The sequence below is a fragment of the Dromiciops gliroides genome, chromosome 1 (genome assembly GCF_019393635.1).
Source record: "Dromiciops gliroides isolate mDroGli1 chromosome 1, mDroGli1.pri, whole genome shotgun sequence".
NCBI classification, from domain to species: Eukaryota; Metazoa; Chordata; class Mammalia; order Microbiotheria; family Microbiotheriidae; genus Dromiciops; species Dromiciops gliroides.
The window spans coordinates 744,337,702-744,355,983 of NC_057861.1; the positions used below are offsets into that span (position 1 = coordinate 744,337,702).

General features: G+C 41.0%; 1 protein-coding gene across 1 annotated transcript in view; it reads right to left on the minus strand.

The window, feature by feature from the left end:
* Positions 1 to 3,632: 3,632 nt before the first annotated feature.
* BMPER (BMP binding endothelial regulator) overlaps positions 3,633 to 18,282 on the minus strand; it is a 276,741-nt gene continuing 262,091 nt past the window's right edge. Inside the window, exons 14-15 of the mRNA XM_043979720.1 lie at positions 16,414 to 16,544; positions 3,633 to 7,467 (exon numbers count right to left, since the gene is read on the minus strand). Of these exons, the coding sequence (XP_043835655.1) occupies positions 7,286 to 7,467; positions 16,414 to 16,544 (313 nt within the window). The 3' untranslated portion in view covers positions 3,633 to 7,285. The remainder of the gene's footprint in view (positions 7,468 to 16,413; positions 16,545 to 18,282) is intronic.

Genomic DNA, 18,282 nt, shown 5'->3' on the forward strand with positions numbered 1-18,282 from the left:
AAAAAAAATTAAATTAAATTAAAAAAAAAAGAAGTCATGCTACTTGGTACAGTGGGAGAGAGAATGTCCCCTTCCACTTCCTGGACCCTTTTTGAAAGTTATTGACTCAGAAAAACTGAAGGTCTGAAATGTAATTTTTATTCAGATGTGTCCTGAAGATCTTGAATCTGAGAAGGGAACACTCCTCAGATTTGGAATTATAATAATACTAATTGACAATTGTATAGCACTTTAAGCTTTATTAAGGAGTTTACATAAATTGTCCCAGTGGCGTTTTCCCCCTTCATCCTAATAACCCAATGGGATGCCAACAAACATCTGTATGAAAAGATACCTTCCCCTTCCTCCCCACCAGGTATCTGGCTCTAATCTAGAGAAGCCCAGCATTTTCCCTGTTTAATACACATTTGACAAATTCCACCAAAGAAGGAAAAGAGACAAAGGCTTTGATGGAGCGTGTCTTTTTTCAGATATACTCTAATTAATTAGATTAAATCATAGCTGATGTTCTTTTTGTGCTGGCAAGGAATTGGAAATTGAGGGGCTGCCCATCAATTGGGGAATGGCTGACCAAGTTGTGGCATATGAATGTAATGGAATTCTATTGTGCTGTAAGAAACTATGAGTAGGGGCAGCTAGGTGGTGCAGTGGATAGAGCACCGGACCTGGAGTCAGGAGGACCCGAGTTCAAATCCGGCTTCAGACACTTAACATTTACTAGCTGTGTGACCTTGGGCAAGTCACTTAACCCCAATTGCCTCACCAAAAAAAAAAAAAAAAAAAAAGAAAAGAAACTATGAGTAGGAGGAGTTCAGAGAAACCTGGAAGGAATTGAATGAACTGATGATGAGTGAGATGAGCAGAACCAGAAGAACATTGTACACAGTATCATCAACATTGTGTGTTGATCACCTGTGATGTACTAGATTCTTCTCAACAATGCAACAGTACAAGAAGGTTCCAAGGGATTTATGACGAAAAAGCCTCTCTCCAAATCCAGAAAAGAAAAAAAAAAGAACTGTGGAATATGGATGCAGATTGAACCATACTATTTTTTTTGGTTTTGGTGCTGTTGTTTTTATTTTTTGAGGTTTTTTCTTTTTGCTCTGATTCTTCTGTTATAACATGACTAATGTAGAAATATGTTTAATGTTATTGTACATATATAACCTATATCAGATTACCTGCTGTCTTGGGGAGAGGGGGCGGGAGGGAGAAAATTTTGAAATTGGAAATCTCATAAAAACAAATGTTGAGGGGCAGCTAGGTAGCTCAGTGGATAGAGCACTGGCCCTGGATTCAGGAGGATCTGAGTTCAAATCTGACCTCAGACACAATACTTACCACCTGTGTGACCCTGGGCAAGTCACTTAACCCTCATTACCCCCTCCCAAAAAATGTTGAAAACTATTTCTACATGTAACTGGAAAATAATAAAATACTTTTATTAAAAAAATCATAGCTGACAGGGCCCTTGGATAGGCCATCTTATTCAATGCCCCCATTTTTTTTTTTTTTTGCAGGGCAATGAAGGTTAAGTGACTTGCCCAGGGTCACACAGCTAGTAAGTGTCAAGTATCTGAGGCCAGATTTGAACAGGTCCTCCTGAATCCAGGGCTAGTGCTCTATCCACTGTGCCACCTAGCTGCCCCCGAAGGCCCCCATTTTGTGGATAAGACAACTGAGGCTTGGAGGGGTCACACTCGTAGGGTTGTTAAGAAGCTCAAATAATATAATGCATTTAAAATATTTTATGGGTTTTAACGCATTACATTAAGTGATCGTTATTATTACTATCTATTTGTTGAGTTGAATTGGAAGTTAAGCCTCCTGTCCTCAGAGAACTTATTATCCAGTAACCAGTGGGAGGTGTTTATTTAAATATTTGTTCATCCAATTTGATGTAATGTCTTTCATCTGTGAAATGTAGGGATTGGACGAGAATGCCTCTAAGGTCCTGTACTGCTCTAAATCTATGGTTCTGCTACCCTAAATCACTTAATTCTCTGGGCCTCAGTTTCCCCATTTGTAAAATGAAGAGGTTGTCCTTGTCTATCTCTGAGGTCTCTTCCAGCTCTAAAGTTAAGATTATATGAATATATCACCTCTCACTATGGCTCAGTTTCCTTTTCTGTAAAATGAGGGAATTTGACCAAATGACCTCTGAGGTCCCCAAATCTCTAAATATAGGATGCTATTTCTCTCCAATCGTATGAAATGTATCTAGTTGGTGAATCCCAAAGTGTTGCAGGAGGCCATGTAAAAGTCCTACCTAAGGGGTTTTCAGAGAAACAGCTTCAGGTCTTTAAAAGGCAAGGGAGTCAGGAGAATACAATACCCTTAGGTCAGCGTCTTTGGAAGGCCCTGAAACAAGAACTACTTTAGTGCTTTTTTTTTTCAGGACAATGAGGATTAAGTGACTTGCCCAGAGTCACACAAGTAGTAAGTGTCAAGTGTCTGAGGTTGGATTTGAACTCAGGTCCTCCTGAATCCAGGGCCGGTGCTTTATCCACTGCACCACCTAACTGCCCCAGAGGTTATCTATTTATTCCAGTTTTCTCATTTCACATATGAGGGAACTGAGGTCCAGAGAGCTTGACTTGTCCCTGGTCACACAAGCAAATAGGAGATCTGTCTTAACCCACAGCACAGTGCCTCAGACATAGGCAATGCTTAATAATGCCTACTGAATGAATAACCAGACACTGAATCATACAATCATAGACAAAACTGGAAAGGACCTCAAAGGTTATCTACTGCAATCCTTCTGGCTTTACAAAGGAGGAAACTGAGGCCACGCTTGGCAGAGAAGGAATTCCTATCTACATGCTCTGAATTTAACTCCAGCACCCTTTCCCTGTATAATGTCATAGTTAGAATTGGCATGAATGACCCTGAGGAAGAATATCTCTTTGGAGCCATCACAAAGTTGCCTCCTTCACACCAGGAAACCTCCTTTATCAGAGCTATAGTCCTGGTAATTGCCTACAAGAGCCATAGAATGTTGGAGGTGGAAGGGACTTTGGAGAAAGAAGATCCAATTTCAGAACATTCACGTGAAGGGAAATTACTCTGGGTAACCAAAGGCTCAGCTGCCCTCCCGCCTCCTCTCAGCCTCTGAGAATCCTTAGCTTCTCCCAAGGCTTAGCTCAGGGGCCATTTCCCAAGGATAGCCTTTATGCCCCCTCCCCCTCCCCTGTGGTTAGTGATCTCTCCTTCAAAAACTGTCTTGTATTTATCCCTGTGTGAGAATGCTGGTTCTCCCCTCCTACAATGATAGTGTAAACTCCTTCTAGTATGTGCATCCCCAGCGCCTGGTAGAGGTTTGTAAGACAGCTGCCACACCCATAAAAAGGCACCCAAACTGACTTATGCTATCATCTAGTGCAGCTCAGAAACAGCATGCCATCCATTTGCACTGCTGTGCCAATAGCAAAGACCAAAGTGATCCTTTTAGCAAGGTCACAGATATCTAGAAATGAACCGATGCAGACCACCAATGCTGCATTTTGTTATCATCAATTAATAGATTGAGTGATCAATCCACAAGCATTTGTTAGGCACTTGCTGAGTGCCAGGAACTATACTCAGTACTGGGAACATTTTTGTTTTTAATTTTACAAAGGCTTGGTTTATTTGGACCAATGAAATGACATGAACCCCTATGTTGGGTCACCAGAACACCAGAATAAAACCTAGTCTGTTACAAAGTACAGCCCAGCACCAATGTCAAGGAAAAACACATTGTTTTAAAGAACAAGCCCTTTCCTTCACGACGATACAGGACATTGCATTTTTCTACATCAGTGAGTTTCGGCTTGTTGACATTTTCAGAAATAATATTCAATATATTATTTGAAAAACAAAGAATAAAAAATTGCCTTGAGGCTAGAATTGCCCTAGAAATGTGTGTTATCTTTAGACTGCTCCCAGTTTGAAGAGGGAGAATTACCTGGTCATTATAAGCTTTCTTCCTTTCTAATTACTATGACATATTGAGATACCAAATAGATCTGTTATCATGAGTCTGTTGGGAACACATTAAACCATTTACTTTCAGGAGCTAAATAGAGCCACAGTTTATATGAATTGCCCCAATTCTCTTGAAATTCTATACGTGTATTTAACTGAGATACAATAGTATTATTTGTGAAATGGGTAACATATTCATTAAAGGTGTATTCTTGCCCTCTGTGCACTTTTCCCTATTCCCATCCTGTTATGTATCTGTTCTCAGACACTCAATAAAAATAAATATGTCAGCCAGAAAACTAATCAACTATTATCACTCCATTACTTGAAGAGTCTGTGATCTCATTGGTGTGAGTACCAGTGAAACAGGTTACAAGCTTTCCATGACTTGGAAGATGAAACTTTGAGAGTTTCTGGGGGCAGAAAGAGGTACCATCCTCCAGCCATCTCGATGATGAGTCCAGATGTAGCTGGTCTGGTGTTGGGACAACAGGCCTACATGTACAGGGCACCAAGGGCAGTGGGGTCCAAGGGGCAGTGGGAAATACACTGGACCCAGAATCAGAGGACTGGGTTTTAAGTCCCACCACCAGTGCTTTATTGCCTTTGTGATCTTGGGGAATTCATTTAACTTTATGAACCTCATTTCCTCAAATGTTAAGGGGGGCAGTTTGACTAAATGACCTCTATGGTCCTTTGCAGGCCTATCTCTATGAACCAAATATCTCTCCTGATGCTTATTGCCTATATAATGATGGACAATCCCTCCTTTTCTCTGGCCCTTAGCTTTCTCAGCTATAAAATTAAGAGTTGGGGGCATCTAAGTGGCACAGTGGATAGAGCACGGGCCCTGGAATCAGGAGGACCTGAGTTCAAATTTGGCCTCAGACACTTAACACTTACTAGCTGTGTGACCCTGGGCAAGTCACTTAACCCCAATTGCCCAGCCCCCCCAAAAAATAGAGTTGGATTAGATCACCTCCAAAGGGCCTCTGGGGTCAATAGGATTCTATGATGTGGAATCTAATCCTACCTTTGTCACTTACTCCCTATGGGCAAAATTGCTTCACTCTTGTGCAGTCAGGTTCCTCAGTTCAACAAGCATCAATAACCTCTTTCTTAATTAGTCACTGTGCTAAGTGTTATACATACAAAGAAAGGACAAAAACCCAGCACCTGCTCTGGGACATCACATTATAATGGGGGTGGGGGAAACTAGAGGTTATGCTCTGCTGGTCTAGGCTTTGGAAACCCAGATTCACAATCAAACTACAGCAAAACATTGAACAAGGACTTTAGCAGAAAGTCAAGCTTTAATCAATAACATAGACATACTATAGGGATCAACAAAGAGAAGAGGGTGACCAGGATGCAGAGAGAACTGGAAATGTCACCATTCCAAAGATCATCACAGGAACTGAGGATATCCAGCCCAGAGATCAGTGAGAAAGGGGTAGTCGTCTCCATTGTGAAAAGGAATCAAGTTTGCTTTGGCTCCAGGGGACAGGACAAGGAGGAAGTAAGTGTAGCAGGAAACTCATTCATAATTAGAATCATCCAAAAGGAGAAAGGGCTTCCTCAGGAGGTCATGGGTTTCCTCAATACAAATAGAGGGCACATAAGCATGTATTTAAGAAGTGGTAGGAATTTTTGCTCCTTGGGTTTGGACTAAATGGACATTTCTTTCAGATAAATCTCACATCTAAAATGTAACCCACATCCGGTCCTTTCTTCGCTACTTAGACTCTTCCCAGGCTATCCCTGTCCTACCTTTTCCAGTTTTCTTACACCCCACATACTCTATCATCCAGTCAAAATGGCCTTCTGGCTATTTCTTTCACATGACATCCTAGCTCTCATCTCTAGGCCTTTGAACTGGCCATTCTCCATGCCTGAAATGCTCTCTCTCTCTCCAACCTCTGATTCTTAGATGCCTTTAACACTCATCACGAGAACCATCTCCTCCAGGAAGCTTTTCCAAGTTCCCCCTGGCTGCCAGTGCCAGCCCATCTCGAGTTACCTTCCATCTAGATATTCTGTATTTAGCTTGCATATCCTGGCTTACATATGTTTTCTTCTCATTAGAAGATAAGCACCTAGAAGGTAGAAGCCATTTTTGCTCTCTCTATACCACAACACTTAGCACGATGCCTGGCACATAGTAGGTGCTTAATATATTCTGGATCATTAGGTGATTAATATTGAGATTGGACCTGGATCTGTGATTTCATCGGCATAGAGAATTCCTGAATGAAGAAAGTCCCTCTACCAATGCAGGTTAGCCATTTGTCTGTAATTTATAGTCAAGGAGGCTGAGAGGTTATGTGACGTCCTGAATCACAGTCCATATGAGTCAGAAGTGGGATTTTAAACCATCTTCTTGGTTCTACTGTTACCCCTCTGTCTAATTCCACCACTCTGCCTTTATAGAATATGAAAAAGTCTTAGGGTAGTTATAAGTCATTAAAGCTGAACTAAGACTGTTGGGATGCTGTGTGTGTGTGTGTGTGTGTGTGTGTGTGTGTGTGTGTGTGTGTGTGTGTGTGTGTGTGAGAGAGAGAGAGAGAGAGAGAGAGAGAGAGAGAGAGGGGTAGACACATAAAAATACAATAAAAAGGAGTACTTTAAATCAAGAAATTATTTGGCTCTTAAGTTTGGTTCCACTGACAAATATCGCCATCCTGGCATCTGGCCAGGCAGTCTTGGAAACACTATCAACAACATGGCTCCGAAGACCCAGCTGTACATCCATTTTCACTCTCATCACCAATCCCCTGGCCAGCCTTCACAAGCACACATTCCTTTCTTGCCCACAGATAAATCCTCTTCCTGCAGGGAGACATGTTTTCCATCCAACTACAAATCCTGGTTCAGGGTCAAAATGAATGCCACTGGAACACTTTGGGTTCTTAGAAAACTTCCTTGAAGTTTATGCAATGGGAAAGCCATTCAGAAGGCTGCCATGCCACCTGATTAAATTAGAAACTTTGGGTTTATTTATACAATAACTGCCATGGTTTACAGATTAGAATCCTAGAAATAATACATGTCTTATAGCAAAAAATATACATATAATAATTCTTCCTTCTATTGTTTATATAAATGTTGTATGTTTTCAAATATCTCTCTATACATACACATCTATACATACACACATGTATATGTTTAGATGTGTACATATATGTATATTTACATATATGTACTGTGGGTATGGTTTTGCAGAATCTGCATTTAAAACCCATAGTCCTTCATTTGCTGTTTAATGCAGGTGTCAAGGACACCGACTTTCCAAGTCTTTGGCTCTGAACAAAGGTCACCGTTGGGGACAGAGGACTGGTTTGATGCATCTTCCTTTGTGATGTACCAAGTTGGCAGGGCAGTGACAGCCTGCAACACACGGCTTGTTGCAGGGGCCAATCTCATTCCAGTTGTCACATGTCTTGATGCATCCGGGCCCACAGGTGTCATATACAGCGCCATGTTTGCACTGCGTGGCTGAAATACAGTAAAGTAGGACAGAGCATGAGTTTTGGAAAGTCCAACTATTGGAAACAAGACATTCACTTCTTTGGGCTCAGAGGCATTCCAGGAAATTTATTACACTTACAAGTATTCTCACTTAATGCAACTTTCAGTCTGCAGCTTTCTCCAGGGTGGGCCAAAAGTCACGATGTTTTAATAATTCTTTGAAAATTATTTTTTCTTTATTTCTCACTATTTATGAGATTTGATTTCTCACATATGATGTAAATTCATTTCCTGCATATACTGTGTATGATACCATGGTGTTATAAATTAAAAACAAAAAATAAGGAGTTATTAAACATTGAGACTTCTTTGTGACTTTTGGCCCACCCTGTATAATAAGGAAATTCTCTCCTTGTCTTGACGATGAATTCACAGCATGATTTTATGGACATGGATGTAGTCACCCACAATGAGAATCACACTCTTTTGATGCCCACATGTCTACATGTTCTCTCACAAGGGAGGGAGGGAACACAGCAACTCAATTCAACCCAACAAGTGCTGTTTAAATGCCAATGTGGGGACCTTAGATCTACACTGGGAGGGGGACCTCAGAAGCCATTCGGTCCAAACCCTTCATTTTACAAACGAGGAAACTGAAGCCCAACCAGGTGAAGGGACTTCCCCAAGGTCATACAGACAGTAAGAAGCAAGGGTAAGATTTTGACCCTGGTCCTCTGTCTCCAGAGCCAGAGAATAGTAGAAAGACACTGTACTATGCTACCTCTATAATTCGCTGGAAAATATCAAGATAAAACAAACAACAACAATATCCCCGTCTCCTGAGGAGATGACAGTCTTGCTGGAGAGATAGGACATTTACATGGAAGTAAGTGGATGACAAAAAGCAAGCACAAGGGTCATCATTCCTATTTCACAAATGAGAAAACTGAAACTTACAGTGGCTGACAGACTCAGCCAGGATCACACAGTTAGGAAGTACCTAAGTCCAGATTTGAACTCAGGTCTTCCTTCAAGCCCAGTGCTCTACCCACTGTGGCATCCTCCGTCTCTGTACAGAGATTTTTGTAAGTATGCAAAGTAAATAAAAGATAATTTCATACACTTAGGGGAGCAGGCTAGGCCTCCCTTTCAACAATATTTGTGAGAGTCAAATCCCTCTCCTATGTCTTTTTTTTTTTTTTTTTGGCGGGGCAATGGGGGTTAAGTGACTTGCCCAGGGTCACATAGCTAGTAAGTGTCAAGTGTCTGAGGCCGAATTTGAACTCAGGTACTCCTGAATCCAGGGCCGGTGCTTTATCTACTGCACCACCTAGCCGCCCCCTCCTCTCCTATGTCTTAATGAGCATTAGTTGGAGATCAAGAAGAACCATATGATTTTTTTTTAGCATAATAGATTTTCACAAGCTAGGTCACACAGTGGCTAGAGTGCTGGGCTTGGTGAGGGGGTCAGAAAAACCTGAGTTCAAATCCGGCCTCAGACACTAGCTGTATGACCCTGGGCTAGTCACTTAACCCTATTTGCCTCAGTTTCCTCCTCTGTAAAATGAGCTGGAGAGGAAAATGGCAACCACTCCAATGTCTCTGCCAAGAAAACCTTTAAAAAGGGTCACAAAGAGTTATACAGGACTGAAAGGACTAAAGAACAACAAAGACTTTCTCAGAGCTCATTAAGCTTACATTTATACAGCATCCACTCTATGCCAGATACTGTCATAAGAACTTTATAATTATTATCTCATTTGATCCTCACAATAACCCTGGGAAGTCACTGCTATTACCCCCATTTTACAGATAAGGAAACTGAGATAAATAGATGTTAAGTGACTCAGCCAGTAGGTGTCTGAGGCCAGATCTGATCTCAGGTCTTCCTGGCTCCAGCATATGTCTAGTTATTTATTTGCAGATTGTCTTTCCCCACTAGAATGGGAATTCCTTGAGAGCAGGGACCATGTTTTTGCCTTTCTTTGTATCTTTGCAGTGCCCTGCATGTAGTAAGTGCTTAATAAACTCTTCTTGGATGACTGACTGCAAAAGAACATGAGATCTAGCAGATCTTGCTTCACTGGAAAGGTCCAGAAGTTGACTTTGGGTCTACAGTGCAAGGGTGAAGCTTATTTCCAGCAGCGTGGCCATTAGGTGATAAATTTATTGGTCCCAGCTCTTTGTGGAGAGTACTGACTAAGGTGTGTGAGGGACATCCAGAGATGCATTGACAGAGAGGGGACCAAAGCCCACAGAATACCAGAACTTTCAGAGAATTGAACTCTGAGTAACGAAACAGAAACCTCAGCTCAACCCTTCTCATTTGTGATTCAACTGGCAACGACAGCATACATGGCTAAATACTGTGTAATTGGAGAACTGGAAGACAATGGCTGGTGTTCAAGCCAGTGGGCTTTGGTTTTCGTCTTCCAAATTATAAATTCATAGCAGCTACAGAACATTCCCTTTCTGACTTAAGTCAATTAACAGGAAGGGGATCAGAACCGTAAAATGAGATTCTGTGAAGGCTACTCAAGTAACTGTCACTCTATAAAAAACCAGATGAGAAAAGTGGTTTCGTTACCCAAAGAGTACTCAATTATCTTCTGACATAAATTCTCATTTCTTATAAGGAAATTGCCTGCTTGACTCATAGGATGTTGGGAAAGTATTTGCAAAAACATCTGAATAAAATCAGTTTCAAAAAGGTTACTTAGCAGCATAATCCATTTTTTTTCTACATAGAACTCTAATTTTAGCACCATTGTGTCCTCTACTAATGCCCTACTCCAATTCCTCACTCAAACATCAAGGTGACCTTGGGTTCTCAAAGGTTCCCAACCCCTCCATATAGTTCAAGAGACTGTTTTCTGAGTCCCCAGGAACTCCAAAATCCATTCTTGGCTAGCCATATCTTAGAGTGAGCCTCTATACACATACTTAGACTGGTTCTCAGATGTACATAAATTTAGAGAAAAATCTTAGTCAATGTGAAATTCAGCTTCTCCCTTTTACATATGAAGAAACTTAGCCTCAGAATGAATTTACAAGATCATGGATTTCCAGGAGGGTTGGACCCCAGAGGCCATCTAAAACAACAACCCTCATTTTACAGATGTGGAAACTGAGACCTTCAGTGACTTGTCCAAGGTCACAGTAAGTAGCAAAGACAGGATATGATAAACTTACATGAACTAAAACTATTTGCCTTTAAGGAAGTTTATACCTTACCAACCCCCTCTACCATATATTTTTCTGCATGTGAAGAAGTAGAGAAAATAGAGGTGTGAAGAGTTGGGTCTTGGATAAACAAGGTCACAATGTCCTTGTCATTTCCATGCATGTAGAATTAGCTGGAGAAAATATTTTGCATTCTAATGCCACTAGAATGAAATCCTTAGATTAAAACCAGCCTTCACTAACAAGGTTGATATTATTACAGCTGTTTGTGACACTAGGCAATTCACTTCTTCTACTTTTACAAAATTCATGGGTCTCTATGCAGTGATGATCAGTTATCCATTTAGGACCCTGAAAATATTCAAAATGACCTTGTTGGTAAGAGGAGAGGAGGGAGGGAATGATGGAGAGACAGAGACAGGGAGAGGCAGAGAGAGAACAGCTATACAACCCCCTCCTCCAATCTCTTTTTCTAAATAAAGTAGTATATGTCAGGTGGATGTGTCAAAAATCTGTTTCTCAGACTCCATTACCCACTCCCAGGGTACTCTTCTGCCACCTCCACAAACTAACCTTTGCCCTTTACTAAGAAGCTGTTTAACTATCCAAGATTCGGTTCCATGTATGAGAACAATCCCTTTTCTTCCAGGACACTGTAGTGTAGTGGATGGATCACTGGGCTTGGAGGCATGGAAAAATGGGTTCAAATCTAACCTCTGATGCTCACTTACCAGCTGAGTGACCATGAGCAAGTTGCCTAATCTATTCAAACTCAGTTCCCCCTTCTGCGAAGTGGGAATAATAGCTATCTGATCTAACTTAATTCAAAATGCTGAGCATTTATTTAGCACAGTCTTAGGTTATAAAAAAAAATTTGAAAAATGCCTGACTTCAGAAAGCTCTTTTTCCATTCAGGAAATGTTGACTTGGGTAAATGAACACAATATACACAAAGTTGATCCAGAAATCCAGAATCCAGAAAGATTGCTAACAACTGGAGGTGTCCTAGAAAAGCTCTTGGTAAAAGGGTCTCATGACTTTCCTGTGATGGGGATGAAAATATATGGACTAGGAGGCAACTAGGTGGCACTGTGGATAGAGCACTGGCCCTGGATTCAGGAGGACCTGAGTTCAAATCCAGGCTCAGACACTTGACACTTACTAGCTGTGTGACCCTGGGCAAGTCACTTAACCCTCATTGCCTTGTAAAAAAATTAAAAAGAAAAAAGAAAATATATGGACTAGAACATGTCAGAGTTAGCTGGATTCCAACTCTCAGACAAAAAGGAGATTTTAAATTATTGAATTTATTTTATACATGACTGGTTTCTAGTGGAGTATCACAGAAATCTGTGCTTGGCTCCAAATATAAAATATTTTAAATCAATGACTTAGATTTATAGATGGAACAAAGCTGGGAGGGATAGCCAACACAGGGTATGAAAGTCAGGATCCAAAAAGATCTTGCTAAACTACAGTAGTATTGAGCTGAATCTAATAAGATATATCCAATAAGGATTAATCAACTTCACAAGAACAAGACGGGAGAGGCATCATTAGAGAGTAGTTGTTAGAAAAAAAAATCTAAGGGTTTTAATGGACTGCAAGCCCAATGAAGCAGCAGCATGGTATGGCAGTCAAAGAAGCAAATGTGATTGTGAGAAGCAGTAATGGTAGTTTGGCTTTCAGGAAGAGAAGGGCAAGAGGGCCTCTGTGCACTGCCCTCATCAAACATCATCTGGAACATTGTGTTCAGGAATAGGAATTTAAGGACATTGATAAGTTGGTGAGTGACCCAAGGAGAGCAACCAGAAGGATAAGAAGGGCCTTTAGAATATGACACTCATGCATTGGCTGAAGGAGCTGGCGATAATTAACCTGCAGAAGAGAAGACTCAAGGAGGACGTGGGAGTGGTTAGGAAGGTCATACAGAGGATGGGTTGGACTTGTTCTGGCCAATACCAAAATATATAACTGGAAGCAATGGATGTAAAATGCACAGAGGTAAATTTAGGCTCAATGTCAGGAAAAGCTCCCTACCCATGATAGCTACCCCAAAGTGGAATGGGTTGCCTTGGAAGGCAGTGGACTTCCCCTCCTTGGAGGTCTTCAGGAAAGAAGCCCAACAAACCCCCATGGAGTATATAATGGTGGATATTCCTTTGGTATATTGATCGGACTAGAAGGCCTTCAATTTCTGAGATTCTGTGAGTCAAGAAGGCTTCTTGTTAGAGGTGCCTACCTCCTATCTCACAGGGCCATTGGGAGGTGTGGTGCAGTGCATAGAGCATTGGCTCTTGAACCCCACACTGTTGTTGTTCAGTCATTTCAATCATATCTGTTTCTCTATGACCCCATTTGGGGTTTTCTTGGCAGAGATACTGTAATGGTTTGCTATTTCCTTCTGCAGCTCATTTTACAGATGAAGAACTGAGGCAAACAGGGTTAAATGACTTGTTCAGGATCACACATCTCATAAGTGTCAGATATAAAGCTAAAGTCACTTGATTTCATTTCTCTCTCTCCACTGAGCCAGATTGCCTCTGCCCAATGGAAAACTAAGAATTGGAAAAAAAAAACCAAAGCCATGGGCCAGACTATTGCTACTCTTCTTGTTCCCCATGTCACTCTTCAATAAGGAACGACTTTAAAAGAACAGAAAGGGATAATGAGAATTTTATGTCTGCTTTCAATTTATATGCCTGCCCCCCGCCCCTGCCACTCCTACCTTCTGTCCTACATCCTCATTGGAAGTTGAGCTAGATCACAAATAACAAAATGTTAAATTATATAAAAGCAGAAATGATCTCTTAATTAACTTTATATTTCCCCATATAATTAGCACAGGGTTTTGCCACTAGTATGGACTTAGTTAATAAAGCTATTGAATGAATGAATGATGAGTGAATAACATTTTCAGGAAACTAGAACTGAATCAAACAATGTGCTCATGTGGAAGTAATCTAGGAATATAAACTCCTTGAGGGCAAGTATTTTTTTTGGAAGGGAGTTGTTTAAAATCTAAACTGTGGGTTCTAATCTGCCCCCTCCCAGTCTTGTGGGGAAGCTGGCTAAAATCACTGATAAATTCAGCAAGAGTTTAGGCTTTTAAAGATTTATTAAAATATATATTATAAGTTAGTAAAGAGAGATAGAGATTGAGAACAGATTCCTTATAGCATGAAAATCCTAGCTCAGATCTAATTTGGTATAGCCAGAGAGAAAGAAAGCAATTTCCTCAGGTGCCTAGCACAGTACTTGACACATAATGGGTGATTAATAAATGCTTATTGATTGATTAATGTTGAATCATTTCAATAAACATAGGTTTCTTAAACACAGGGACTGTTCTGTTTTAGTCTCTAGTACCCAGCACATAGTAGGTGACTAGTAAATGCTTCATGATTGAATGAGATGCCCACCCAGTAGAATGTAAACTCCTAGAAGGCAGGAGCTATTTTGTCTTTGATTCCCCAGTGCCCAGGGCAGCACCTAGCACATAGTAGGTACTTAATGCTTCTTAAATTGAATTGAGCTAAATGGGGGGGGGGAGAAAAGGCACAAAGATGCCAGAAAGACATTATTATATTATGATTATATTCTGAACTCAGCCTATGAGCAGCTCCATGGGCCCAAAGAGTAAGCAGCAGAGTAATTCTATATTGCTTCTGCTCATTAGAACATACCATCCCTGCAGTAATGGATCCTATCCCTACTTCCTCTTGGCTAGGCAATGCAGAATAGGAAATGAAAGTTACAGCCTGCTAAACTTTAACACAGGCACTAAGCTTGGCAAGCGGAAACTAGGCTTGGTTAATAACGGGAAAAAATCACTGGAGCAAAGGGTCTGGAAGTTGCTCCGGGATTAAATTCTTGATCCCAGCAATTGTAGAGCAACAGAAGAAGGGAACTGGTGCAGAGGCTATATGACTTGGATAAGGAGTGTTCTGACCAGGAGCCAATAGAGGTGTTCCAGAGCTAAGCTTCTTAATGCAAAGGAGAGAGCTGTCCATGGTCTGAAAATTGTGATAGTTTGGGACATTCTAATTATAGCTGCCACTTCTATTACCTCTCATATCAAGGAGAATCAATTGGCTCTGCAGGCATCTAAAAGCAGAAAACCCAAACTGAGGCAAGTCCCCAAAAAGATTGTCTCCTCAACTTCCCTTCCCTATGTCCATTCATTCATAGATATTAATATATATAGTCAAACATTTCCAATAAACTGGATTTTGTCCAAACACAGAGACGAGGAATTAATTAGAAATAATTATAAATGTAAGCTTACATAGCAGATTCAATTTCTGTCTAGGTGCTAGCAATTTCCCTAATTGGGGACTCAAAGCAGTGGAGACTGAACACAGAATTTTACATCTACAATGAATTCCCTAAAGCCAAAGATGAGGGAATCCAGAGCACCATTATATCTTCCCCTATGCTTAAAATGAAGGGTATCTAGATAGTGCAGTGGATAGAGTGTGGGCCTGGAGTCAGAAATACCTGGATTCAAATCCAGTTTCATACACTTACTAGCTATGTGACCCTGGGCAAGTCACTTAACCTTTTTGCCTCAGTTTCTTCATCTGTAAAATGAGCTAGAGTCACAAAGAGTTGGACATGACTGAGACTCACCAAACAACAACAAAGGCTTAAAGTGAGCTAGTTATTGTAACTGTGTTCCATTAGTGCTATTAGTAGAAATAGTGGAGGCAGCACAGAAGGCACTGGAGGCATTGGCACAGAAAGGGAATGTGGGTTGCTCCCTCAGTAGAATGTCAATTTCTTGAGGGCAGGGGCCATCTTGTTTTTAATCTCTATATTCTGAGCACCTAATACAGTACTTGACACAAGGCATTTATTACATGATTGTGGAATGAATGGATAAATGAAAGCCATGCTGGGGTTTATGGCATATGGGCTTATACATATATGGAGGTACACAATGCATCATGATATAATTATACACACACATAAAGTGTAGTGTGATAAAGCCCTCATTTTGGAGTCAGGAGGATGGGGGATCAGATCCATGTGATCTTGGGTCAAGCTGACCTCAATTTCCTCATTTGTTCAATGATGAATGAGAAGGTCTAGCAGTCTTCCACTCATACTTCAATATTAGTTCTTCAGAAAAGTAGAAGGAGAATATGGAAGTACATGTAGTACCTGCCTCAGAGGGTTATTATAAGGTTCAAAGGGAGAGGTTTATAGAGTGCTTGGCCAACTTCGTAGCACTATGCAGATGTCTTGTTATTATGTAACCGGATTCCAATGCTCACTGCATCTCTCCCTTGCTCTATACACAATGTGAAATACAACCAAATTTGAATTTGTAGCTGATTTTTAGAGCTGAGAAGAGTCCATTTAGTCTAACCTCCTCCTTTTACACATAAGGGAATTCAGTCCTATGTCGGTCAAATGACTCGCCCAAGGTCACAGAGGTGTTAAGGGGCAGAACCAGGGACCAAGCCCAGAGTGTTGGACTTCAAATGCAGCCTTTTTTCTGCATTATCATTCTGTTTTTCTGTGCTGGAAGAAATGTTTAATGATGATAACCCTGAAAATCTGTTAAAATCAGATTGTCAACAAACACCTCCTCCTAAGTGGTTGATGCCTTGCTCAGTGACAGCCTCCTGTTTTCTCAGATTGCAGAACAAATGGGCCACTGTTTGTTTTATTGATCTCAACCACTTTTCCCTTTCTTCTGCCAGGACTGTTCTGTGGGCTGACTTATCCCCTGAGGGGTCAGGCTTCTTCCCACAGCAAAAGCCATGACAGGCCCCTTACCTGCACAGTTTTGTTCTGGCTTCCAGTGGACTTTGGCCCCTTCTCTTTGACAAGCCCGGGTATATGCCAGGAAAGATTCACAATAGCAGTTTTTATGGACTGGACATTCACACATGTCTGTCACACAGGACCTGTTGGGGAGGCAGTGGAGAAAAAAGGAACATTTTAATCCCCTCAAATCATCATATAGCACATGATCCTCTATCCACAATCTCCATACCTCCCATTGCCCGTGCCTGGAATGCACCTTCTCCTCCCTTCTGCCTATAGAATCTCTTGCTTCCTCCTAGACTCAATTCAAGGAAGATTTTCTCTGTGAAACCTTTTCCTGGTGGCCCTAAATGTTAATAATTTCATATCTAAGTATGGACTTCTCCAATAGAATGTAAGTGCTTGAGGACAGAGATTGTTGTATTTATGTGTATGTGTTTGTACCCCCAGAACTTAGCACATGGTGGGCATTTAATAAGTGATTATTGAATGGCTGGGTAGTAGACATTATTCAAGAATCCTCTCCTGTAGAGAGGTTATGCGTATTATTACTATTATTATTTACATTTGACTGATGAGGAAACTGAAATAGAGAGCTTAAATGACCTTATCTGCCTAAGGTCAAACAGCTAATCAGTGGAAGAGTTAGAATTTGAACCCAGGTCATCTGACTACAAATTCTCACTCTTCCTACAACACTACAATCATTTCTCTTGGTCCAGCTTCCTCCAGGTCTGTGATATGAACAACTCATTGGGTTGAGGCAAGTTGGCAAGTTAAATCATCCAAAAAAAAGTTTGGCTGTCCTAAAAATGCTGGAACCCTTTGTGAACAACCTGGCAAAATGGTCCTTTAGTTTTAAGGTGAACCATAAACAGCAGTTTTGTTCCTGGGGCAAATAATCAGGAGATGTGATCACAGGAGAGAGGAAACATAACTTGGGCCAAGACAACACCCCTCTGTGGGGGGAGGGGGAAGGAATAGCTTTTGAAATCAAAGAGCTGGGGGTGGGGAGGTCAAGGAAGTATATGATGGCACTATCTGTAGCCCCTAAATTCCCAAAGATAGCAGGGGTTGTGGGGTGGGGAGTGTACAACAGGCTTAGACTGAAACTCAGGCTTAGGAGCAAGAAAGGTAGGGTTTGAGGGAAAGAAGAAAGGAAACATTATCCTAATCAAGGCTTTTGGTACCTTTGAAATTTTCCACCCTGCTACAAAGACAGAGTGGCCCTACTCTAGTTATGACTCTCACTTCAAAATTTAGCTGTAAAGGAATAATCTAATCTTTACCCTCCAAGTAATTTTTCAAAAGTTAATTTGGATTAAATACAAACTATATAGTATGTAAACTGCCTTTGCAGATTAGTCAAATTAAATATGGACATCTTCAAAAGGACCCAGACATGACTATGCAAAATCAGTGTGTGGCTCTATCCTTGTGATAATGAATTGCACCATCTAAGAAATAAATGTGAGGGGGCAGCTAGGTGGAGCAGTGGATAAAGCACTGGCCCTGGATTCAGGAGTACCTGAGTTCAAATCCGGCCTCAGACACTTGACACTTACTAGCTGTGTGGCCATGGGCAAGTCACTTAACCCCCATTAAAGAAAGAAAGAAAGAAAGAAAGAAAGAAAGAAAGAAAGAAAGAAAGAAAGAAAGAAAGAAAGAAAGAAAGAAAGAAAGAAAGAAAGAAAGAAAGAAAGAAAGAAAGAAAGAAAGAAAGAAATGTGAGAGAGAAAGAAATGTGAGAATGAATAGCAAAGAGCCTGTTTTGTTCATGCAGACTCCTGGAGGGCAGGGACTACTTCACTTCTCTCCTTGAATCCACAGCACCTGGTACACAATGAGTGCTTAATTAATGCATATTGAACCCAGTTG